Below are 27,322 nucleotides of genomic sequence, written 5' to 3' on the forward strand. Positions count from 1 at the left end.
TTACTTATGTATACATAAATTGTGTGACAATGTTGTTACTCAAGAGTTCCCAGTCGGCAAAATATGGAGCGTTTCTAAATAAACGCTCTAAGACAGGGCTTTTCCAATAAAACGTGAAAGTTGCAATATAAAATCATTGAACAGCTCTGCAATACGACGACAGACGAAAAGGTGTATTTCCAAGGCAACGGAATTCAATTAAAAGAAAAAAATAAGAAGACGTATCTAGTGAAAAGATATACTTGAACTGTATCATTATTACTTCTTGTAAATTTTCCCCTTTTAAGGGGAGCTGAACCAGATGGCCTTGAAACTCTGGCAATTTCATACAAACTAAAGAGGAGTAAATATGTCCTCCGTGCTAGATTATTTCGTTACCTTAATATAGAAAGGCCCTATCTCCCATTGACGCTGAAATACAAAAACCGTAACTAACAAAAATCCAAAATTCACTTTTTGATTGAATATGACGCATTTCATCAAATAATACGTCCCCACATCGTTTTATGCAATAACAAATTTAAGATAGTTATGGCTTTTTTGCATTTCAGCGACAACGCGATATAGGGCCTTTTTATATTAAGGTAACGAAATAATCTAGCACGGAGGACATATCGCTTCAGTAGATTGGAAATAAGGGCTCCTAAAAATTTAATTTTGCCGATTGGGTTAATAAGAAAATATTAACATTTACTTTCTCGTATCAGTTGTCTTAAAAAAAAAATGGCGTGGGTATCGGGTTCGCTGTATTACACTGTGTGCTAGAATACATATGTGACTGAGAAAGTTAAAAGGGACCTTCGGTTCGATAAGTTTTCGATAAAAAGGAAGTTGAAGTTACGTTTTTCCAATGCGTCCACCTTTGAATTTGTGAGAAAAAACTAAAGCTGTGGTTTATTGCATTTAAAGGACGTAAAATTTACTGTAAGAATTGGTAAAAAGTAAAGATATGTAGAATTTTTTCTACCCGTAGGTGTCCTTTTTAACATTCCCCGTCACATAGACATATATTTCTTTTCCTATATATTATAAATACCTCTTTTATTGTTCCAAACAGAAATTAGCTGATCTAGCATATTTCATACAATGTGGTTTACATTCAACTAAAGAAAAGGAATATAGTAGTTTCACAATTAAATTATTTCAAACAATTCACATAACAAAATCTATTTAGCAATTTTCTAAAGTGCTTTTAAAGTTCAAATTGAAAAACATAAGAATTAGATTCTAGAGAGAGAAAAAAACTTTATTAAAACTAGTCTTAAACTACAACATACATACTAATACAACATTCCTGTAGTATTTTTTGTAGGTACAGCAATATATGCATATATGTATATGGAAGTGTTATATTTAATACACACTTGTGCGATGTTTACTAAGTTCTTCATTAGTTTTCTTAGTGTAATGAAAACTAAAACCTATAATTAACTTAATGAATTAAAACTAAAAAATCGATGAGTTACTTGGGAATCTGTGTACTATGGATCATCAGATCAGTATTTATGATATTCAAATGCTTAGATGTCTTCTCAAATGTCCAAGTGATGAACAAAATGAAAGTTTAGTATGCAATCTGTTTTATTAAATGTATACATATACATACACACGTACATATATGCACTATCAGCGGCAAGTAATGAAGACAAAGCTTATTTCTGCAGTGTAATCGTCGTCGTCAAAGGAGAAATAATCAGCCTGATCGCCAATTCTATGTAAATAAATCGTTCCCATAATTTAACAGGCAAAACAAAAAAAAAATGGAAAAAATAGCTTTTACTTATTTTGCTTTAAAATCTTTAGGAACATTTGTTCATATGAAATTTGCGATTAGGCCGAAGGAATTCATTGTTCATTACTAGAGCTCACTATATGTACCATAAAAAAAATATATATAAACGGGTATAGACTTTGCCTATCTTTTAGTTTAAATTTTTTTTGAGGTAAAGAAAACAGTTTGGATACTTGATGTTAAAAACGTATTACTGTTAGTATAAACAAAAACGAAAAAGACCATAACATTAAAATAAAGGAATAACATAAATTTTTCTCATTAAACTATAAAGGAGTCTAATTACTGAAAGTAAGCTTCATTTGCTTTACTAAAATTAAACTCGTATAACTTTACTAACAATTATCATATGAACAGCTTCTCATTCTTTGCTAGTGTTATAAGTATTTCTTGCAGAATTTTGAGTACAAATGAGTTCATAATGCGATGGCCCCTATCGCGATTATCCTTTCTCGGTTTAAAGTTGATTGCTACCAATCAAATTGACAAAATGTGAATAACCAAAAGGTTGATAACTATCAATTTTCTCTTGATATTTAGCGACCTTCTTGTTATTCACAGTATTATTTTGTCAATTTCATTGATAACTATCAGTTATCAACCTAGAATTGAAAAAACGCAGTCATCAGGTCAGTATTTATGAATAATATTTTCGTTTGCATCCAACGCATCTTTACAAATGTGTCTTGTGTGATGTGTGTGCGCATGTAGGTGTGTCATATGAGCTAGTGCTAAAAAAGTAAGCGTTTTACTATCGCTTAGCAATTATTTAATCATTTTCCAATCGCTTTTAATAAAGCCTCTTACTATTTACTACTATATTATCTTCAAGTTCACCGTCTGAACATCACCCGCTAATTCGCTCTACACTGTACTCTCCGGCTTTTGTTTTTTTGTCTTTCTTGTTCTTAATTTTTGCTAGCTGGTAATTGTTGGCTTGAATAGCAGACAGACGAGCTGCTTTGTCGGCACTCCTTTCGCCACGTCTGCCGTTCTGGCTCCGTTTCCAGCCGCCACCGCTGCGAGGCACTTCTCCATTTTAGGCATGTATTTTGTGTCACGACACAGATGTCGCAAAGAACTCTTGCAGTCGCTGCACAGTGCTGCGATCCAGCTTGCATAGATCGAAATCAAACGTTTTGGCCGTAATCTCGTAACAGCCGGTTGCCGCAATCATCTCGACCACCTGTTGCAACTCGTCATTATCTTGTAGCGTCATTATTTTGTGATGTAGTTCCTGCAATTCGCTTAAATATTCAGTTGGTAATGCAGGCGTGGGCGTTGCACCGCTGTTGGCGCTTGCAGCCTCTGCGGCCGCCGCACCGACAGGCGCAGCCGGTGATGCGGGTCGCAGTGGGTGAGGCGGTGCCAGCGGCGCTGCCGCTGCTGCAGCAGCTGTCGAAACGCTCGCAGTTGCGGCAACATTTGAGCTGGTGTTGCTGACGTTGGCATTGGCGGTGGTAGCGGTGGCTGGAGGGGCTGGCGAGCTAGTTACACTGGTGCCAGTCGTGTTATTGGGAGGCGGCAAAAATGCCCCGCCACTATTGAGTGCCTCAGTAGAAGCAGAACTGCTATTGTTTTGCGAGGGCGCATTGTTGCTGTTGTTGCCATTGCCGATGTTATTCGAGTTAATGCCGCTGCTGCTGCTGTTATTGATGCCGAGGAGTGGGCCGCTTATGCTAGCGGCTCGGCTGTGTCGCAGTGCAGGCGACTTCGCTTGATCTCGTGCCGCTTTGTTAGCCTCCTTTTTGGCTTGCTTGATTGGAGGTTCTATGAACGTGTTTACTGATACGGTGGCAGCTGCCACAGAGCTTCGTCGACGTTTCTTTTCTCCTTTTTCTATCTTTTTATCTTGTTTGTCGGCGCCATCTTTCGTCTTTGCATTACGTTCGCTGCCACGCTGCTTGTACTCTTTGATGCTGGCGGCTGCCAACTTCTCGGGCTTTTCTGCTGGTGTCACCTCCGCTTTGGTGGTGGGCGATGATGTCGGCTTTGTGGTTACCACCGGCTTTGGTGGTATATCCAGAAAACTGCTATTCGAGCTATCCGATTGCAAAGCGGCGGGTACAGGGTCAGTAGAAGAGGTCGTCTTTGAAGCGCCTGTTCCTGCAGCTGTCTCCGCGGTTATCGTCGGCAGTGGGGTTTCCTCTGGCGAATGTGCTTTGGCGCCGTCGCCCATATCATTATTGGTGTTGTTGTTGGTAGCGGTATTGGTGTTCATTAATGGGACAGTAGGGGTACTTGCCAATGATGTTACTGATGCGGCGGCGTTAGCACTTTTAGCAGCATTTTTAGTGCTTCTTCGGACCTCCACCACTTCGCCTTCCTCGGCTGCATTGCGCTTTTCTTCTTTGGATGCTTTCTCTTTGGACTTCTTTTCTTTACTTTGTGACTTCTTTGTTGGTGCAGCGGCCGCTGTTGCAGTGCTGCTGCTGTTAGTGGTTGCGACACTGCTGGCAGCGTTAAGGGCGGGGTTTGCATTGCTCGGTTCATTCTTGGGCGGTTCAAGTGGTGCTGGTGTTTCGGTTGTAATCGCTGTAGCAGCGGGAGCTACGGTGACTGCAGTTGTCGTTACATTTACATTCGCATTAGATTCCCGGGTCTTTTCCGGGCGTATCTTCTCATCCACACGCTCTTTCTCTTTTTCCTTATCCTTATCCTTTTCCTTATCCTTATCTTTATCCTTTTCCTTATCCTTATCTTTATCCTTTTCCTTATCTTTATCTTTTTCCTTTTCCTTTTCTTTTTCCTTTTCTTTTTCTTTTTCTTTATCCTTTTCCTTTTCCTTTTCCTTGTCTTTTTCTTTGTCTTTTTCCTTGTGTCTCTCTTTGTCACGCTCTTTATCTCGTTCTTTATCTTTGTCTTTGTTCTTGTCCTTTTTCTTGTGCTTATGCGACTTCTTTTCTTTTTCTTTCTCCTTTTCCTTTTCTTTTTCTTTGTCATTCTCTTTCTCTACCTTTTTGCCTTGGGTGCTTGAAATGCCGGTTGGTTTCTTATCCCCACTGCCAGCCGGTGCAGTAGCTGCCTGAGTATTTGTACCGTTTGCCGAAACAATCGGCGCGGTTTTATCGACAGTCTTATCATTGTTCTTTAACTTGGCTGCTTCCGCCTTATCTTTGCCATCTTTGTCTGCCTTCTTGGCGTTCACATTCGCGGGAGATTGCTTGCCTTTGAGATCTTTAGCTTCCGCTACTACAGCGTTCCCATTAGATGCCGTTGAAGGCGCTACATTGCTGGCATCTCCACTAGGGCCAACGTTGGCCGCAACGCCATGACGTTCTTCCTTTGAATCTTTTGATTTCCCTTCAACACTTCGATGCTTTTCTTTGTGCTCGTCACGACGCTCCTTGTCGCGTTCTTTGTCCTTATCCTTGTCTTTCTTTTCTTTCTTAGATTTCTTGCCGCTTGAGCTAGATTTATCTTCGCGGGACTTAGATTCCTTAACCTCCGTTTTGTTGCTACTATTCGTTGGCTTTACGTCCTCCACACGCCCGCTTGCAGACGACGAAGATCGGGGTGGAGTCGGCCGTTTCGGGCTTGGGGCACTAACGTCACGCGTACTTGCTTTCGGGCTTAGCGATCGTTTGGTGCCAGCTTTCTCTCGGCTGCGTTCACGTTCTTTTTCTCGTGACTTATCCTTCTTCGACTTCGATTCTTCGCGCTTTTCATGTTTGCTACTCTCGCCGGATGATTTCTTGCTCTCACTACGCGGCTCTTTGTGTGGGCTAGATGACGACTTATGCTTTTCTTTCTTTTCAGACTTTTCACGTGGCTTCTCGCTACTACCGGCGGAAGCCGTTGACGAGCTGCTCATCTTGTCACGTTCTTTAATGGACTTCTCCTTGGCACTAGCGTTGTTCGCATTGCTACTGCCAGAGTTAGGTGTTACCCCACCACCGCCACCACCGCTTGCGCTGCTTGCGTGAGGTACCCCTTTGCCGCCTCCGACATTCAAACTGTTATTCTTAGCATCTGGCGAATGTTTGCTAGAGCCGCTTTTTATTGGTGTACCAAAGAGATTAGCAAACGAATTACTCTTGGAATCATCAACGCGAGTTTTGTGTTTTTTACCGCCGCTACCACCGACTGCTTCGCCGCTACTCAGTTTTGGTTTGCTAATCATACCACCACCTTCATCACTGATAGCAGCATTCGGCGTGGTATTGGTCGGGGGTACGGCGCCACCGCCAACTACGCCTGCACCAGTCACTGGTATGCCGCCTCCTTTGAGCAGCTTTTGTCGAAAATCCTCCGAAACATGGTCGAAAACAAACTTTTGCACCTCGAACCGATGATGTGGTGGACCAGTTTGCTGCAAATCTAAATCGTAAGTAAATTGTATACGCTTTGGCTCATCGCGGTTACGAAAATATATATCTATCGGCACCAAGAAACCGGCGTAACCAGATTCGGTGATAACGTATGGCGGCTTGTTGGAAACTGTAAAAAGAAAAAAAAACGTTGAAGAAGTTAGAAATTATAACACCATTGGTTCAAACTTAGAAAGAAAAAATAAACACGTGTTTTGTGAAACTAAAACTACATGTTTTCATATGGGTGTTCCCTGCGCTACGTTTGGAGACACTTTCTTTATCATAAAAACTATAGTAGGCTCTGAATTAACACAAATTCATCGTCAATACCTTTTTGAACCATATAAAAATATTTTCCACAAATGTTATATGGTAAGTGTAAAACGATTAAAAGTTCCCGTCCCGACGTTCCCAAAATGGAGCTCCTATCGAAGATGACTGACGTTTTTTCAAAATTCTACGTATCTGTTAATGGTACAAAAAAAATTATGTGTGAATATGGTGACCGTTTGCACCGATTTTGAGAAAATTGTTTCGCTGAATATTTTTTTAAAAGTCGGGACGTATAAGTGTCCCAATTTTTCATATTTGTACCGATTAACTGCTCTGTTCTGTATCACTGACAAATTCTTGTCACAGTTTTTATTACGGAAATATATATGAAAATGTTTAAATTTGCCAGTAAAAAATATTTTGACACCGATACAGAAATGGGCTATAAATACCGATTTTCAGTTTTTTTTTATTAATTTAAAAGAGTCGTCCTGTAATCTGGCCCAAAAACAAATTTTCGTACAAACATGGCAGTACATAGGATGTAAGGGAACCATAAACATAGCCAGCATCCTTATTTTCTATGATCTTTGGCTATTTTTTATTCTGTCAAACTGGTACTCTCGCTGTATTGCAGTCTATCATTCTTGTCTCAATTCTTTTTATGGTTTTTATAGTTATTTATTACTAGCCGGCCACGTATGCGCGAGGCTTCTTTTTTTGGGTTGTAGAAGCGATGGCTCCTTAAGTGGTCGGGAGTTTTTCAGCTAACTCCCTACGACACCAGGTTGTTCATGTGTTGACGTCTTTTTTAAGACGATTGACAAACTTATAGTGCGTTTAAACGTATACAGCTTGGTTGATGAAATGCCAGCGTAACTGTTGACGTGAGTTTCCGAGCGAAATTTGGATTGTGTTAGCAAAAATGAACAAACCACAATTATACTTATGATATAATACATACATTGACAGGAATGTAATTTTAATATATGACTAGTGTGACATTTTACTACTTCTGGCAAATTTTTTTTTAGTTTCACTTTTATTTCAACAGAAGAGAAATACTGATAAAAATAAAATTTTTCATAAAAACAGGGTTGAAATCTTGAAATTTCTGCCCGTAGCTTGTTTGTAAGTCAAATATGAGTGGCATTGTGCTACTATGATATCACGGCCGAGTAATCATAGCCAACTTATGTACAGTAGTCGAAAAGTTATAGCCGCACCAAATTTTGACAAGTTTTAAAATATTATTTTTGTTGTTATTTAATTTCGGTTAGAATTTTATAGTTCGTTCTTTACCAACATTCGTATAAATACAAGTTTTTTACATAGCGCCTTTGCAAGTGGACTGCTCAAATTTGGAAACATGAATTTGAACGGGTTTTGTTAAAGAACGAACTATATGTCAAAATAGGAAGGTAGAACCGCTGAGGGGAATTTTTCAAATTCTTGACGTTTGCAAGCAATTTAATTTTAAAATTTTACACTCACATTCTTATTTTCAATCTCAAACAACAACAACTTTGAACAATTCCTCTTTTTACTCCCAATTTTATACGATTTTAAAATGTTGGCAAACTTCAAAAAAAAAATCATGGCCGACGCATTGAGAGAACGGTTTTACCTTACTATGCTTTTATCATGGTAAATTCCACTTTCACCTGTGTTACCAGACATTTTTACGCTTATAAGAATATTACTGACCTGAAATATTTGTTATAAAAACTACATTAATTACCAGTTTGTGCTTTTAAAGTGATGCAATATTTTTAAAATCTTATACCAATTCGGCAAAAATCGCACGGCAACCCTCGATCGGTTCGACAATACTTGCTGCAAAAATGAAAATTGCTCGTGCAGCGCGAGCAAGAGTAAATAATTCCTCGAAAGCGATTTGCGTAATTTCAGTTGCAGTGGGCTTCCTCTTTGGCATACTGACAGCAAAATGCGTAGAAAAAGTGCTTGTGTTGCCACGTTTAACCGCCCCATTACCACTTCACATTAACTGTAGCTTTTTTGTTGTGAAAAAAAATGTGTAGCTCTAATTTTTTTTAAATATGGTATGTAGTGCTAACTTGACACCATACACCTACTCTATAGAATGGAGATATTGAAAATGTTGCAACGGCATTAATTGTAGCTTTTTTGTTGTAAATTTTGAAGTTTTCGTTTTTTTAAGAAAAAATGGTAAGTAGTGCTAACTTGATAGCATACACCTGGTCGATAGAATTGAGATATGCACTATTTTACTATGCCCTTAATTGTAGCTTTCTTGTTGTGGAAGAAAAAAATTTTAGCTTTCGTTTTTCTGGAAAAAATGGAGTTGACCGTTTTCGAAAAGGCTGTCCCTAATCATCCGGAACTTCCGGACGAATACTTATTTCTTATTGTACCGGAATATCCGGATTATTATTGATTAATTATTCGTCCGGAATTTTCTATTTTTCATTGGGAAAATTTGCGCAATTAATATGTTATTTTAAGCCAATTGAGTTTCAAATTGATTTTTTTTTTATTTTTTTCCGGATGAATATCTGTAGTCGAAAAAGATATGTTAAAAATCCAGAAAATAAAATTGCTCAGATGAGAAGAAAAAATATTTTACTTTCTTGTTGAGTTATTTTCGCATACGTTTTATCGATTTCGCTGTAAGAAATAAATAGACATATTAAGCTGACCAACCGTCCTCCTTTGAGGAGGATTGTCATCCTCAAACGTGAGTTGTCCTCCTCAAAAATATTGTCCTTCTTTTGAGCAAAAATGTCCTCCTTGTCCTCCGTCTCAAGTTTTATAGCAGTGATGAAATTTGCCAAAAATTTCGTTCAGAATATTATTATTTCATAATCGTACATAATCATTGTATTTAAAAGGAGTTTACATTGTTCAACATTCAGTTAAATGATGTAAGCTTTTGATTCAACTAACCGCCTTTGAAAGTTGAACGCCTTTTAGCCTTAAAAAATAATATCTAATACGGCTTTCCCACTGCACGCGAATTACGTAGTTTGCTCTGTCATTCGTAATTCGCACTCCAATTACCCTTGGAATTACGTAATCCGCCATACTAAATTTTGTTGGTAATTCAGATCCAATTACCATGCGAATTACGAACAAATCGCTGCCGTCTCTAATTTTTATCGGACATTTATCGAAACCAGTTCACAAATGAAAACTGGCACTTTTTAAAAGTACGCAAAGCAATTACTTAAATTTTGCACAAATTTTTTAGCGAAGCAAAATAAACAAAACAGAGATAGAGAACTGTCAAATTGAATTAAGAATGTGCGCGTGGGAAAGGGGTGAGTAATTGGAGGATCGAACAAAGTTATTCCCTTTGTTGTAGGGTAAGCCGTATTACCCTTCAAAAGGCGTTCGCACGAGGCGATTTTGCGTTCAACTCTCGCAGGGTTGCACGAAAAAAAAGTAGAATGGCTAAATTTTGGCTGGCGACCAACTTTGTTGAAAGCGATTAGTTGAAAGGCCGTTCAACCAAAAGTAGAATGCAAAGTTGAACAATGCAAACGCCTTTTATGGTGAATTTTTGCATATTTTGTTATTTTTAGCCATTCAATTTGATTTTCGTGTAACCGTGTGTGAGTTGAACGCGAAATCGCCTGGTGCGAACGGCCTTTTACAACACTGAAAACTAGCTAACGACGCCTCTTCACAGGGAAAATTATTGCCTACCACATGTCATTGTATTTGCCAGATATGTGTAAGTATTATCAGTGGCAATATTTTTGCGTGGGAATTTTTTATCTTGATAAAGCATTTGTAAGATGGCTTAAACAAGTACGTTCGTTACGTTGGAGCGCAAATAAGCTTAAAATTTTTAAGAAAATGTGTTATTTTACATCCAAGTACATAATCAAAAATACCACAGGCCCAGCGGCGGATCCAGACTTTTTTCGGGGGTTTTTTCCGGGAAATTTGCCACTTATTCTTATCACTGTAAAGGAGTAATTCTTGTATATATATATTAAGGTGATCCAAAATAACTAACCGCTGTTATTTTGGCCGCTGAGGTGTAGTGGTAAGCAGTGCGCGCTTTCCCTCATCAGCACCTGGGTTCAAGCCCTGGTCAAAGCAACATCGCAAAAAAAAATATAGAAAAAGGTTTTTTCTTAACAGCAGTCGTCACTCGGCAGGCAATGGCAAACCTCCGAGTGTTTTTCTGCCATGAAAAACAGCTTCTCATAAAAATACAATCGACGTTCGGAGTCGGCGTAAAACTGTAGGTGTGACAACATCAAGGCGCACGCCACAAGTCGGAGGAGAAGCTCGGCCAAACACTAACATATGTGTAAGCGCCAATCTATTATTATTATTATTAAAACAACCAACCTGTCGAATTTATGGGCCTAAAATGACCTATTTACTGAAAAGGAAATTCTCCCATTTGGAAACATTTTTATTTCAATTTTAAAAGTCGGCATTTGAAATTTTCTATATAAATAACATATAAAAAAATTGTTTTCAATAAAAATGTTTTAACTTTTGAACCGTTAAGAAAAGATATAAAAAAGGAATAAAGGTTTTTCTAGGCATATTCTTGTAGGGCATTAAATTCTCTAAAAAATTACCCTCAGCACCGTTAATTTTTTCATGATCCAATGATCGGATCCAAATCAAATTAGAATGGGACCACATAGAAAATTAATTATCGAAATGTAACGGTCTTATAATTATGCAACGCAGTGTACTATTAACTTGTTCGACTTGTGTTTATAGAAACTTTGAATTGTTTATTTATTTTTTATTTATGTGTTAAAATAAATATAAAAAATTTGTTGTGTTTTCAAAGTGGAGAATTTGTCCTCCTGGCATGTAAAAAAATTCTGGCAACCTTAATATTCATGAAAGTAATGTTGTACATCCATGTTCTTTGTTTTAAGAGTTGTTTTAACCCCACACAATACAAATGGTACCAAAAGAGACAATAATCGCTGCCGATCAAACCTTCTCAGGTGATATATTTTTTACATCAGCATCAACAGTTTTCTCTAAATCTATATTACACAGTGAGCATTAGAAGATGTGCAATATTTTAAATTTAATGATGATTCAACGAATTTTCACCCGTTATCATCCATAATTGCATTTGTAATTGCTTCAGACATCGTTTCAATTTCGTCCTCATCAATTAAATGATACCCTGGTAGAGCTCGTTTTGCCAATTCAATATTGTAGAACATTTTTCCATGCTTGTCATTTTTGTAAACATCCTTGGTCCTTTTAACTGTTTTTTTTTGGGAAAACCATTGACCGTGTTTTTACATCCTTTAGATCGTCCTCTTGGTTTAAATACTGGCAATGTTTTTTTTTGCATAAAATATTTTTTGTAAATGAAGGTCCTTATTGTTGATTTATTTTGGAACGAATTTTATTATCCCTTGTCAAGCTTGGTTTGCAGATAAACCGGTTTCGGTGTTGTGCCATCTTCAGTGTCATTTTTCGTTCTGTCTGGTTCGAGTTTTTGTCCTTAATTTATGTTCATTTGTCTTAGTTAATGTGATTTTCGTCGATGATAAATTATTAGATGATGTCCTTTTCTATACCCGAGCTCACTTGTGCACAATGGTATTATAACTTTGTTCGCATAACGATTGTTTGTAACAGCCAAAACGAATCGAAATAGATAGAAGCCGTCATCGATTCGACATCAGTTAGCGAGTGACGAAACGAACGAACTCAATGTGGTACAACCAAACTCGCTATCGTCTATCCGTGCTAGCTAACTTTGTTGTTGCTTTCACATGCAAAATTTTTCGTTAAGCGACCGGAACTCAAACATAGCAAGCAGCGAAGTGGCGAATCGATGACGGCTATAGACAAATGCTCGAGCAAAAATTTAAACTAAGAAACCCGTCGAAAATTTTTTAAATCAGACAAGGACCACGCCCATTTCCCATATCACGGTAATTTACAGAAATACGAAAACTGCGATAAATTAGTAACTATTTGAGCTTATTTACTCAAAATCGATATATGCAATGACCTCTTAGCAGAAAACGATATTTAGGGAAATTTTTGGAAAATGGGCTTCCACTTGCGCATACATACATATGTGTATCTCGGTACCCGGTTTATCAATTTCTACCAAACTTGACACATTTACCAACCTTGGGGCAAAAAAGCAATATGTTGAACATTTTTGAAATCGGACTAAAATTACTGCCACTTACCATACAATGGTAAATTTCAGAAATAAGAGAAAACTCCGATCTTTCAATAACTAAAGATGCCAACTTACAACAATCTTTTAACCAACTTTGGTCCAATTATTTCAATATTTCATAGCATATTATTGAAACTGTTTGACATCGGCAAAAATACTCTTCCTTATCGTGCAGTTTACTGAATGGCGAAAAAACGATATTTAATACGTGCGCCGGGTATATAAAGTTCGGTTTCGCCCGAACTTATACTTCTTTACTTGTTTTTTTTTTTTTTAATAAGTTCATCTTCGCTGTCTCTATATTAACATACGGTATGTTGTCGCTGTATGGTTTCTGTCTGCAAGTAGGTAAAAGTCGGTGATTTTTTCCTTGGTGGTAATTTTTGGTGTATTCGGAGTGTATATCGACTAATCATCAGGAAGTTTCAATTCAAAAATTTTCCTCTCGCCGACGCCAAACCCATCACCGGCCTGTAGGGGCAATATGGGGAATAGAAATAGCAATCCAGACTTTCCGGGTCAATAAAAAAATATTATTCCACCAGAAGTTCCGGGCGAATATCCTCTACGTTTCGAAAAAAGTTTGTATGTTGTTTGTCAATACAATGTTTGGATATTGTTATACTGCGGTATTCAAACTGTTTGTATATGCAGATTTGCGATACATTGCAACCATATACATACACTGCATATTTTAAATATTCAATGTAGCAATGAACAATTTTTTTGAATTTTCCATTTTTAAAACACCAATGGTAACCAATAACCAACGAATCGTCAACTTTGTTTCTGATGCGCCGATTGCTGTAGAGATGCGTTTCGATAGCTTTTCGGATGTGTTTTGGACAAGTATATATTTTTAATAATTTGTACCTCGGCGTTAGGGAACGTTATACTTTGTACGTATGCAAAGCGATTGGCGTTTTGGAAATCAGCCTATGTAGTGCTAACTTGACACCATGCCACCATACCACGCCAGCTGACCTAAACATATTTTTGCGATTTTCTCGGAAACCGAGTTAGCAAGAAAATTAATTTTGGAGGCCCTACAAGTACCAAAGTACCGCTGTAACTTTTTTATACCCGGGCAAACTTGTGCACAAGAGTATTATAATTTTGTTCACATAACAGTTGTTTGTAACAGCCAAAACGAATTGAGATAGATATAGACAAATGTATACATAAATGCTCAGAATGAAAAGATTAAGCCAAGTCTGTCTGTCCGTCTGTCCGTCCGTGTACAAGGTAACTCGAGCAAATATTGATATCTCCACGAAATTTCGCATGTTTATCCAAGGTAGGTTGGTATTGAAAATGGACGAAATCGGAATGTAACCATGCCCACTTCACATATAATGGTATTTTCGAAAAATGCAAGAGCTACGATATTTCAGTAAATTGGTTGAAAATTTGTATGTGAAGTAGAATTTTGGTAAAAAATAATATTATGAAATGTTTAGAAAATGATGTATTTCAGTAGCCGCTTCACCAATCCTTACCAAACTCGGTCCGAGCCTTGCCTAGGGTATAGCTAAGAAATCTGTTGAAAATATTTGAAATCGTACAATAATCACGCCCACCCGCCATATAACGGTATTTTACGGAAACACGAAAACTGCGATAAATCAGTAACTATTGAAGCTAATTTACTCAAAATCCACAATTGCAATAACCACTTAGCGTAAAATTAGATTATTATAAATTTTTGGATAATGGGCGTGGCACCGCCCACTTTATGACCACTTTATCGATTTCTACCAAACTTGGGCTAACTATATTATTTAGTCTAACTCAGCATATTATCGAAAACGTTTGAAATCGACAAAAATACGCTTGCTTATCATGCATAGGTAGTTAGAGAAAATTGAAACGACGATATTTGATACCTGCGCCGGATATATAAAGTTCGTTTTCGTCCGAACTTATACTTCTTTAATTGTTAATATCTCAATTCTATCGAATAGGTGTATGGTGTCAAGTTAGCACTGCATATTAATTATAATTATATATTATAATTATATTGAATTAACTGATAATTAATTAGTAGTTAACATTTATATAAACAAATAAGAACAATTTAGTAATCGCTGAAAGTGCAAAATGAAAAAGAACTTATGTTATTACCTTTTTGATAATTACAGATAATTTACAGATTTCAAATTGTTGCAGTTGATTTCCAATGAGGAACACATATTTTTCTCAACGCCTAATGCATTTTCCAATAATACATTTAATATTTGCCATGATTTTTGAATATCTCCGTTTTGCACTGAAAAGGTTATACTCGAAAAACGTACAAAATGTACCCAAAGTAACACATCAAAATTCGTTATTTTAATTACTTTGATTGTTTATAAAAATTAAAATGACATTATTAAAATAATAAAATTAAATAAGTAACAAGAACTCGTCTCATTTATTATCAAAATGGCCCAAGTTTTTTATAAAAAGAAAAATTACATTAATAAAATTAACTTAAAAGTGAGTGACACAAAAGCACACAGTTTCCGAGATTTGCCCATATATCCATAAAGTTCTTGGAAACGGCTCTAACGATTCTGATGATTTTGTGCACAGATAATGTTTTGAATTCTAAGGCTATCTGAATAGGCATTATCTCCGAGATTACTCGTATAAGGTTGCCACCTATTCAAAATTTTTTACAAATTAATTAAAACATCATAATATGGGTATTTTGAATAGCATATTTATTTAATTTTTTGTTTAGAAAAAAATATAAAATATTACTATTCATGGGTACCAAAAGAAGGTTCTTAAACAATGCTTTCCCTATACACAAAATGTTATCTCTTATGATAATAGTGTAAGGTTGCCATTTATTTTCGATTCTACACGGTTTATCTAAAACATCGCACTATGGATATCAAATGAAAAGTGTTGATGAGAACTTTGGTCAGAAAATATAGGGTTGCCATGCTTCTATGTAATACAAATTTTTATTTTGTATTTCGGAAAAGGGTTGCCACCTAAATTAAGAGTAAGGAATTTTCTTAATAGATATCGAAATCTTTATTTTTTTTTTATTTCCAAAATATTTTTTTGAAGCTATCCAAATCTTGAAAACTTTAAAAAGTATGTATATGCACTAGGATTTATGGGAGAAAAATAAATATTTTATTTTTTATTTTTAATACAGTAGTTTTTAACCAATTAACTAAATTTAATAGAGCTAATCATGATTAAAATATTGATTTTTAATCACAATGTAGAGTTTTCCATATGTTTGTGTATCAACTGCAGACATAGTTTGTATTGTATTAGAACCTAGTTTTTCTTTATGTAAATTTTTCACTTTTTACTTCAATAAATATCGTCCTATCGAACGTTCGTGTTTTCTTCCATTGTTCGTATATGCTCACAAAGGCCAGGGCAAGTTGTGAACACGTCTTTCGGTGGTCAAAAGTATTTATTCTATATATAATATAATTGTTTAAATCGTTTGTCGATTTGTTATTGGTTTAAAAATTTCTAAATTCGGTGGTCGGTTGGTAAATAATAAAATGAGTAACTCGATAGCGCAAATCGAAAAACTAAATAATGAAAACTACGCGACATGGTCAATTACAATGAAAAGTCTTCTAATAACACAATACTATTGTGATGTTGTAGTTAAGACATGTCCAGCTTCAGCATCAGCAGAAACTGCAGCTGCATGGGCAAAGGCTGACCAGAAGGCACTAGCGATGATAACTTTGTGCGTTAAGCCACCAGAGCTGACTCACGTCAAAAAATTCACCACGGCGATGGGTGCATGAGAACGAATTTCAACATATAATCTATAATTTCCAATAGCGGTTAGCAACTTTTGCGTAAATGTTGAGAATATTTATTTAACTATACAACGAACTATTTAAAACCATAAGCAGAAGACATAATTACCAGAACAACTCTGATGCAATTAAGGAGTAGCTAATTTGGTTTTCGTACTCGTCACACCCGTCACAGTGAGTAAAATTCAGATAGCTCGTTCGGATTAAATTGTTTTTGAATTTTTTTTTTCTAGGCATTGTGGATATCTCGGAAACCTATTACAAAATACTCGTCTTAAAGAATTTTGTATTACAGTTTAAGAATTAAGCCTTAAAATATGAGTTGAAATGTCACACCCGTCACCGTGGAATGAGCCTTAAGCAGATGTTGTAGGTAATGTTTTAATTTATATTGCAATTTTCTTGTGCACTATACTAGGGATGTTAATTTTCCACAGAGCGTTGTCACAATCACAGAATTAGTCCCGGGATTTAGATATTCATTACTTTTCAACAATTTGAATCGAAAAAATTGCTTCTATATTGTTTGAAATGAATAATAAAAAATTTCAATTTTTTTGGATTCACAAGGACGAATAGATAATTTTTAAGCTGCCAAAGTTTGAAGATCGAAATTCGAGGATGTTATCGAGTTTATATATGCACTGAGAAAAAGGATTACTTCCGACAGCTAAAGATATTTAGTTCACAATATTTGGTAACTGTTACCAAGGATTGGGAACTATAACCATGGGTTGGTAGTTATAAATAAATATATCAACGCTTCTAATATTCATCTAGGTTGTACCAAATCGTTAATTTAGTTGAAGGGTTTGGTAAATACAAATAAATATTTCTTTGAAGCAAATTTCTACAAATTCCATTCAACTTAACGCATGGTTCATAAAAGGATGTTATTAAGCTCTGCTAATGCAGGTCAGCTTTCTTTCAACAAATGGTTTAGTCATAGTTACCAAATCTTAGTTGAGGCAACCATGACTTGGTTTGAGAGCGGAACATATTCATGCTTGTGAGCCACCCCTAAAGAATGCTGAGCGCTCTCTGAGCACATGTGTGTTTCACATACGAAGAGCGCCAGCTGAGCAATGCACACAATCCCACTTATTGAATCGTTTGAATGTGCTAGTATAGAGCGTGTCAGACGTGGCAATATTTCCGTCTCTCGCACGCAATTCGCTGTCAAATTGAGAAAGAGGAATTTTATTTCGATGTGTGAACAGCCAGAAAGATCTTTACAGGCTCTAATGCCGACCATTATGTCGATCTCTGCGCTAGGTAGCGAAAGAAAAGTGTGCGCTATGACATGCCCAGTCTTGTTTGTCTCAGTTTCAGTTTGCTATCGCCGCGAGTTGTTTCGGTGCGCGCATAGTTATTTAAAAATTTAAAAATATAAAGTTTGATGCCAAACGGGGTTTCTCAGCAGATATATCTGTGTTCGTATGGAAAAGTAGCTTTGTCCCGTTTTTTTAATTTTCGCTATTAATTTTTTTATAAATCATATATTTTAAAATTTAACGTAATGAAACCACGTTTCCTGTCGAAAAATGTATTACTGAGAAAATTTACTATTTTACAGTTTTTTTCTCCTCCCATTCGGCTTTGTTTACTTTTACTTGAGAAATTTCATCGCCGCCGAGAATGCGGAATCTTGTATTATATCATTCTTGTTACCATATAGTGTTTAGTGTTGAACAATTTTTGCTCTTAAAATTAAGAAAATTATGTCGAGCAAAAATAAAACTAAGTACTAAAAAACGCGAATATGTGGTAGATTTCAGACCTTGTGTGGTAGATGCTCAAAAAAGTGGCAGATCTACCACAATGTGGTAGAAGTCCGATCACTGCCAGAAACTTGAATCTGTTTAAATTCTACAGGATTTCCTCATTAGTTGTATACCCATACTTCTTCTCTAAGCACATTTCTCTGAATTTTTTAAATAATTTTTGAATTACTGACGTTAGAGTGAACAACTAAAAACGCAATTTTACTATATTTGGCCCATGGTTTCGCGAATACATTGATACTTGTGTTTAAAATTTACTATCGCGCGGTGTTATAAGAATGACATTTGTACAAAAATATTAATTATTAAATAAAAAAAGAAATATAGCCAATACTGGTCAAGAAAAGGAGTTTCTATTATTGCCATCAGTGCAAATTACAAATCCCGAAAATCCCGGGATTACTTGCCAAGAATCCCGGGATTTCCGAGACCTTAAAAAGTCCGGGATCCCGGGATTCACATTCCTAGTATATACATACTAGGGCGGGTCAAATTTTTGGCATCAAAGGCACATCACGATTATGGTTATTTGGGTCATTTCAAGCATTTTTGCCCAAGAAACCATATGTCTAAAATGAATTTCGAGCCAGCGATTTTTTTATCTATTTTTTTTTCAAAAAGTGGCTTACCTGCTGAAAAAAACTGTATTGAAAACTAGACAAAATGTGTATCTTGCGGCTTTTTGGGTCGAGGCTAGTTTTAAATACAGCTGTGAGGCACTTTTTGAAAAATATTAAAACTACATAGATAGAAAAAATCGCTGACTCGAAATTCATTTTAGACCTATGGTTTCCTGGGCAAAAAATGCTTGAAATGACCCAAACAATTATAATCGAGATGTGCCTGTTAATTTTTTTGGGCCCTACAAATGGACTCGCCCTAATACATACTAGATCGATTCCCCTAGTCGATGTAAACAAATTGGTGAGCATTTTTATTGTGATTTGTTACAAACAGACGTTATCAGAACTAGATGTTAATACCTTCGTGTGCATTCCCATTCCCACGACAGCCGGTTCTACGTACCGGAATGACTCGGGTTTGACCCGACCAAGGGCTGTTGTTTCGGCGATCTAACCCCGTTTAGATCGGCGAAGTATCTCAGAAGTTGTTCGGCCATAGGGCTACATTCACTACGTATTCTTCTACTCAGGGCTGGCATCGAGTCAAACCCAGCGCCAAAAATCTACACCTGCTGTGTATGCCGGAGACGACTACACCACAACTCCACCTCTGTCAAGTGTAATGCCTGCGAGGGGTGGAGTCACCTTAGAGTCTGCTCAGGACTACGGACGCATCGACAGTGGACCACGTCGTACGTGGCCCCCTGTTGCTCAAACAGAGCAGCCTCCAAGGCCAACCTCAGTCCACCCGAGCAGCCTCACACAGGCACCACAACACATCAACATAATAACACCACAGACCATACCACAGCCACGACTGACCACATAACACACACAACCGCACCACCACCCACACGCCGCCGCCAACAACTCCTGGTTACCCCTACAATCTGCACGGGATGTCAGACCAGGATATTCCGTAATGTGACATCAGTCAAGTGCAACACCTGCCTTGGCTGGTGCCACTTTAGGCCATGCTCAGGTCTGCGTACCACGCGAGTTTGGACTGGGAACTTCGAGGGCCCGTGTTGCGCTGCTCGGTCGCAGACCCCAACTGCGACGCCTCCCGCCACCACCACAGGGCGGCAACCATCACAGCAGCGCACACAGCCAACGGCGGTAAGAACACACCCCACACCCCACATCACGACACGTCTCCCGAACCACATGAAGCTCCTTCAATTTAACTGTAACGGGCTACAGAGCAAGATTGAGGAGATAACCGTCTTCATGTGTCGGCATGGTATATTGATAGCTGCGGTCCAAGAGACGAAGGTGCACAGCAATTCAACTTTGTTGAATTGCGCCGGGTACAACGTGCACCGTCGAGATCGCGAGCGAGATAATGGTGGTGGCTTAGCGTTCATCACGCACCACACCGTGCAGTATCGTCTTATCGAAGCAGACATCGACCGCAGGGATACCACCCTAGAATGGCAGGGCATCGCTATCCGGTCAGGCGATGTTGACCTCGAAATATTTAACATATACATACCCCCTGTCACCCGGCAGGATATCACCCTGATATAGGTGCGCTCCTCAGAGGTGAAAACCGTATGGTAGTATTTGACTTTAATGCGCACCACGATCTTTGGCACTCAAGCCTGTCAAACGATCGTAGGGGAACAGACTTGGCTGAGTAGATAGACGATTCGACATTCTGCACAATGAACGACGACGCACCCACCAGGATTATGGGTAACTGCAGTAGCTCGCCAGACATCACCATAGTCAGCGCTGGTCTGATAAACAGCATAACATGGCGACCATAGGCATCTCGATAGATAAACCAACCGACTTTGCCTCCGCCAATCACCGGACTTATATCAACTTTTCTAAAGATGATTGGAAAGGTTACGCGGAGTTTACCGAAAACACCTTCACAGCGCTCCCCACACCAACCGACGTCCATCTCGGTGAACGTAAGTTCCGCAGGGCTGTCACTGCTGCTGCAGCTGGCTTCATACCGGCAGGATGTATAACGGACCCACGTCCAAACTTCCCTGCCGAAGCGGCTCTCAACGCGGAGATTCGGCAACTAGTAAACGTACATAAGCGGAAGAAGTGGGAGGAGCATCTGAAGACCTGTAACTTCACCTCTGGTGTGAGCAAGTTTTGGTCAACCGTGAGGTCGCTGTCCAATCCGACGAAGCACGACGACAGAGTCGAAATTTCCTTCGGCGACCATGCTTCGTCGGACCCGGAGCGATGCGCGAGCTATCTTAGCCGGCAGTTCATACTGCATCCTCCGGTGGACAAAGCCAAGCCAAGTCGAGTGACCAGAAGGCTGCACAAACTGCCAACAACCTGTGCCCCTCTTGCTTTCACTTGCGGTGAAGTTCAGGTGGCCATCGGGAAGGCGAAAGCCTCCTAAGCCATGGGTCCCGACGGAATATGCATGCTGATGGCCACTCTCATCATCCCAGACATCTGGAAGGTGGGGAGAGTGGTCCCACTCTCCAAACCGGGGAAACCTGCCAACAAAGGAGATTCTTATCGTCCGATAACACTCCTTTCCCCGGTAGCGGAGTCACTCGAGGCCTTGCTACTCCCATACTTCACAAACGACTTGACCCCAGCGAAGCATCAGCATGGTTTCCGAAAAGTGCACAGCACAACAACAGCACTTAACGCCATAAACACTCAGATAACTCGTGGCCTTAACCGAAACCGTCCCTGTGAGAGAACGATTCTAGTAGCGTTGGACTTGTCAAAAGCGTTTAACACCGTCTGCCATCCTACGCTACTAGAAGATATAGAGGCCTCCTCTCTCCCACGGAGGCTCAAACGGTGGTCGGCAAATTATCTGAGTGGTCGACATTCGTCGGTAATGTTTAGAGACAAAACGAGTAAACAGAGGAAAATAAAACAGGGGGTTGTTGTTGTTGTTGTAGCGGCTACAACAACCCCGCCCAGATCGGTTGGTATCTCAGTCGTTGTCGTCAAGTTCCACTAACGGCAACCCTAGGAAGCGTGCAGCTTCTGTGGGATCTGTCCACAGGGACAAGGCCGTTAGGGTTGTCGGGTTTTCCGGGCATGCGAAGAGATGGTTCGAGTCATGTGGGGTCTCTCCGCATGCCGGACATTCGTTCGGCACATCCTCATTCAACCTACTCAAGTAGGAGTTTAACCTGCTGCAGTAGCCGGAGCGAAGTTGAGCGAGTGTAGTGCGTGTCTCCCGAGGCAGATGAAGCTCTGTCTCGTCTATGTCCGGGGGTGGTATGCCTAGAACGGCATTCACAGGTCTAGAGTCTACATAACTCGAGACTGAGTCCCTGTGAATGCCGTTCAGGGCCTGTCTGTACGCTGTCGGGTCCAGAGGTTGCTTAAAACAGGGGGTTCCACAGGGTGGTGTCCTTTCCCCGCTACTGTTTAACTTTTACATTTCAAAGCTCCCTCAACCACCAGAGGGAGTCTCGATTGTCTCTTACGCCGACGATTGCTCGATCATGGCGACTGGGAATGGAATTGATGACCTGTGTTCGAAAGTAAACGGGTATCTCTCCGAACTTTCTCGCTTCTTCACTGGAAAGTATCTAGCCCTCTCCCCAACGTAATCCTCTGCGACCCTGTTCACAACCTGGACGAAGGAGGTCAGGCTACCGCTAGGAATTCACGTCGATGACACACCAATTCCGACGGTGAATAATCCTAAAATTCTCGGAGTAACATTCGACAGCCTGCTCTCCTTCTCTGCGCACGCAACCGCTATTGTCAATAAAGTACAGAGCCCCAACAAAGTCCTCAAGTCGCTAGCCGGCAGTACTTGGGGCAAAGACAAAGAAACGGTGCTGGCAACATACAAGGCAATAGGCCAGCCGGTTTTGAACTACGCAGCGCCAGTGTGGTCGCCGGGGACTAGTAGGACGCAGTGGACGAAGCTACAGACTGCACAGAACACCGCACTCAGGTCAGCGACAGGATGCCCCCTGATGTCGCCCGAACACCATCTTCACGGCGAGGCGCAAATGCTCCCCGTAAAGGAGCACAACATCATGCTCTGCAAGCAGTTCCTGGTCGGGAGCCACAGAAGTGGCCACCCTAACAGACAGCTGCTCGCAGAGGAGCCCTCGCCTAGGCACGTTAGGAGCCATCTATATGAACTGACGGACGAAGTCCAGAGGTTCATCAAGCAACCTCTGGACCCGACAGCTTACCGACTGGCCCTGAACGGCATTCACAGGGAGTCAGTCTCGAGTTATGTAGACTCTAGACCTGTGAATGCCGTTCTAGGCATACCGCCCCCGGACACAGACGAGACGGAGCTTCATCTGCCTCGGGAGACGCGAACGACACTAGCACAACTTCGCTCCGGCTACTGCAGCAGGTTAAACTCCTACCTGAGTAGATTGAATGAGGATGTGCCAAATGAGTGTCCCGCATGCGGAGAACCCACAAGACTCGAAACATCTCTTCGCATGCCCGGAAAACCAGACAACCCTAACGGCCTTGTCCCTGTGGACCAACCCCGCAGAAACTGCACGCTTCCTAGGGCTGCCGTTAGTGGAACTTGACGACAACGACTGAGATACCAACCGACCTGGGCGGGATTGTTGTAGCCGCTACAACAACAACAACAACCTCCGTGTGCATGTGCCAAAAATCGGCCAAAATGGGGTTGATTTCTAAGAGTTCAACTGAACTAATAAATTGCTCGAAATTAAATAATATTTCACTTGTTTTATGTGTACACATAGAATTTTTTGGTACTATATTACATCCTTTCATCATGACAATCTATAATTTTTATGCAAAACATCTTGAAATGTTCAGTGGAGTCTGAGCACAGGGCCCCCTTGAAAACTCCGGGCCCGGCGGAAAAACATTTCTGGAGATTTTTCAAATCTGTTAAAATGCAAAACAAAAATGTATCTCTAAATTAGTGGATATTGTTTTATTGGCATGTAATTCAACTAAAGCATCAAGCAAAAATCAAAGTGTAAGATTAATTTTATTGTGTGTTGAAAATATTATCTACAAAGCAAATCATCATCATAAGGGTTGTAAATGTTTTTTCCGGCAGATGTATTTGGTAATCACAATACTAAAAGGAACGACAATTGGGCAGAGGTGAAAGCAATTAATGGTAATAAAACGCCTCTTGAGTTGCGCTGCTTCATATGAGGGCGATTTTAGATAATGGCACAATACAAATAAATTCACATACTACCTTTGAGTTAAGTAATAGAAGAACATGTATTTACACATACATGTATGTATATACAAATGTAAGTCAATCTGAATTTGGCAATTTGTGCTTACCAATCTGACAAATCATCAATTAATGGATAAAGATTACATTATCAAGCACTTAAGACAGTAAGTTCTGTACTGAAAGTATCAAATTAAGGCAGCTTAATGCAGTAACTTCCTCAGTAATTAATTACTAAGGCCGCTTTGACATACTTACTTATATTTAGAAGATAATGAGCAATGCGTGGTTTTGAGATTTGTAAGTTACCAGGATAATTATCAGCTAAGACGAACTAATAACAAAATATGCTATATATGCTATGGTTGGAAGCCAGACTAAAAAACTGGCAAGTAGGTTTACAATATACATAGTTTGCAATTGCATATAATTAGAAGTACCGAGGTAATTTCCCCTACTTTATTAACGGTTGTTTATTAAGTCATAAAACGCTTCAATACCCTCCAAAACCACCGACTGCTCCAAAAACCACCAGACCACAATCCAAAATAACAAAACAAAAATGGTTTTCACGTTAACAAGGAAGCAAGAATTTACATTGGTCACCCAACCGCGTTAAAATAAAACCCCGAAAAGAAAACAAAAACAGCCAAACAAGTCAATAAGGATTTGTCTACAGCAGATCTACACTTCCTTTGTGCACGTCAACAACCACCCTCTTATAGGAGGAATTTGGCACCCTCATCAACTCAACTAACTGGCTAGTAGACAGTAGTAGTAGTATGTATATACACACCTTTCCACCCCTTTCATCACTGCAATCCTAATCACAGAATACGTATTTGTATTCATTCATGCATGGGGTGATGGTGAGATGTATTTATCTTTTATGTGTGTGTCTGTTAGTTATGTGGCAAGCGTGCATCAATGCGTACATTTGCACGCGCTATTCTATATTTGTTATTCTATATCTGTTGAATGACAAACGTACATGAATGACAATACATTCCTATTCCTATACATTCCTACATACATATGCATTAGTATAAAGGTGTATTCTGATGTAATGCATGCGTATGTAGTTAAGTACTTTACTTACCCCTCTTTGGCTTTGGAAAGGAATCGTGTAAATTAAAAACGACCTTGTCAACATAGGTGCTGATATCTGCTTCTTTAACACCGCGCACATACAACTCCCAATCGTGAGTGAAGCCTTCTGGTGTTTTCTTGCTGCGCAACCTCGCCGTATGACCGATCTCGAATTGCACTTTTACAGCCATCGCTGTGGCCAACACGATAGACGATAACTGCTGTTATTAAATTTTATTGCTGCGGCCCTCACTTGATAAGCAGTGTTATACTGATCAGCGAACAATGTGTTTTGCATGCGGCGCACGCACTCCCTCAATATAGTACATGAACAGTTTCTTTCCTCTACCTTTTCACACACTTTGTTTTGTCCAAATTATACACTACCCACTTGTTATCGTTTCGTTTATCTCTCTTCGTATTCGCCGGACACGAAATTTTTTAATTGGTCTATCAATCTAAAAAAGGAAGAGAACAGTTAAAAAAATGTAATTAGTAAAATACATGAAAAGGTAATGAATTAAAAATGGAGTTGTCGCTGGGACACTACATAATTATTAACTTATGAGCTTAAATTACTAACAAAAATACATATGTTGAAGTGCATCAATTAAGCGAAAAGCAGGTGGAATAGAAAGGGAATTCGTAGGCGCTGAAAGTAATTAAAAAATAATGGAAATCATGGTGGATTATAGGGGCAAACATTTATAAAATAAACAAAGGAAAATTATTATGAATCAAAACCACAAAAATAAAATATGCTATCTACATATAACCTATCAACTTATGTATGTATGTACATATGTAAGTTGATATAAATCAAAATGAAGAAAGCGGCGATGGAAAATGCGCCGACGCATATGTAATGCATTGGTGGTGCATTTCAGTAGCTAAGCGGCGCGTCATTGTGGCACGTAGTCATCCACACTGTGCCATGATGCATACATACTTACATATACATAAAATGTATATATGTATGTATGTATCCATTCGAAGAGGCGGAAACTTTGCACCAACTAGCCACAGTAATACAAAACGTGTTAACTTTAAGCTCTTGTCGTACTGGGGCATTACCATCAACCCCGTAACTGGTTTAAACGATTGTTTATTTTCTTTAGCATAACACAGGTTTTTAATATGTATTTCATTCATTTCATATATGAACATACATGTGAATGAACAATAATATTGAAGCACCTAAATCACCAAAAGCAACGCCTGAGCCTATTTATCATGCTACGTCGACGTCGGCATTATGTCTCGCCGCAATAGCGCAGCATGTTGTTTTTTTATACAGCCACAGCGACCAACGCTGTTGGATACCATCGGCACATTTTTGAGTATGATGCAGGTACTTCCTGTTTCATCGCTGCTACCCAACCGCCAATGCACCGCTGCTTGACATCATTATTACATTTTCGGTAAATCTTTCTTCTGCAAGCTCACCTTTTCAATGGACTGCCGCTGCCTCTACCGCTGCTGCTGAGGCTGGCCTCACTTTTTCACTTCGATTTTTCACGTTCGTTTCACACTTTCATCTACATTGAACGAACATGCGTTAATTTTTTATTTAATACTGCTAAAAAAGTATGTATACGATTAGTTTAACAACTTTCAACGAATCTTTTTAACGTCCATTTTTTTATTTGACACAAATTTTCAATGAAACTCAATTTTCAACACTTCGACGACGACCTCTTCCTCACTGCTTTTACTTGCTTCCCTTTTCTACTATTTTCCTTTCTTCGTGATTCCACTTTATTTTCCTCAATCCAGTTGAAGTTGGCAATGCTACAATGGGTTCTGAGCTTTGCTAAAGAAATTCTTAAGTAGAAAGCACACGATTGAATGGTGAATTTATACAGATTTGCACATTTTGGAAGGTATACCACGTTTATACACGTATTATTTACAAAAGAACAATTTGCAAAATGGTAAACTTTTCGCATAAAAACTAAGTAAACTTTTTAGTTGCATATAACTAAGGGTTATTCTCTAGTATAGGGTAACAACCGCTAAAAAAGGTCCCTATTAACAATCCGGAGGGGGAGGGCTAATATTAGTAACCATTTAAAAGTTATAAACAAAAAACTTTTGTTAAATTTCGTTGTTTTCTATGAGCAATTACCACGTCAAAAATGCACTAACCGCCCTGTTCCCACACCCTGACAAAACTCAGCGGCTGACTATTGCCTTTACTACTGCGCCTAATACTATGCCACAAATTTATTTTAAGCTGTCGTATGACAATTGTCAGTTTTATTGTTATGACCTACTGGGTAAGTGACAACGGCGAAACAATGTTTATATTGTGTTTTAGGCGC

General features: G+C 38.9%; 1 protein-coding gene across 1 annotated transcript; it reads right to left on the reverse strand.

The window, feature by feature from the left end:
- Positions 1-698: 698 nt before the first annotated feature.
- Positions 699-26,727, reverse strand: LOC118752808 (nipped-B-like protein B). The gene is made up of 3 exons (XM_036487672.1): positions 26,445-26,727; positions 25,009-25,456; positions 699-6,232 (listed from the first exon to the last, which is right to left on the reverse strand). Exons 2-3 carry the CDS (start codon positions 25,187-25,189, stop codon positions 2,850-2,852), a joined length of 3,564 nt encoding a protein of 1,187 aa, XP_036343565.1. The 5' UTR covers positions 25,190-25,456; positions 26,445-26,727; the 3' UTR covers positions 699-2,849.
- Positions 26,728-27,322: the final 595 nt, after the last annotated feature.

This window comes from Rhagoletis pomonella, unplaced genomic scaffold (assembly GCF_013731165.1).
Source record: "Rhagoletis pomonella isolate Grant_MI unplaced genomic scaffold, Rhpom_1.0 Rhpom_scaffold_01858, whole genome shotgun sequence".
NCBI lineage: Eukaryota > Metazoa > Arthropoda > Insecta > Diptera > Tephritidae > Rhagoletis > Rhagoletis pomonella.

Excerpts from the sequence above, each read along its gene's own strand:
- LOC118752808 (XM_036487672.1), bottom strand. The coding sequence starts at position 25,189 with ATGGCTGTAAAAGTGCAATTCGAGATCGGTCATACGGCGAGGTTGCGC. Across the intron at positions 6,233-25,008 it reads CTTTCCAAAGCCAAAGAGGG|TTTCCAACAAGCCGCCATAC; the intron begins GTAAGTAAAGTA and ends TTCTTTTTACAG.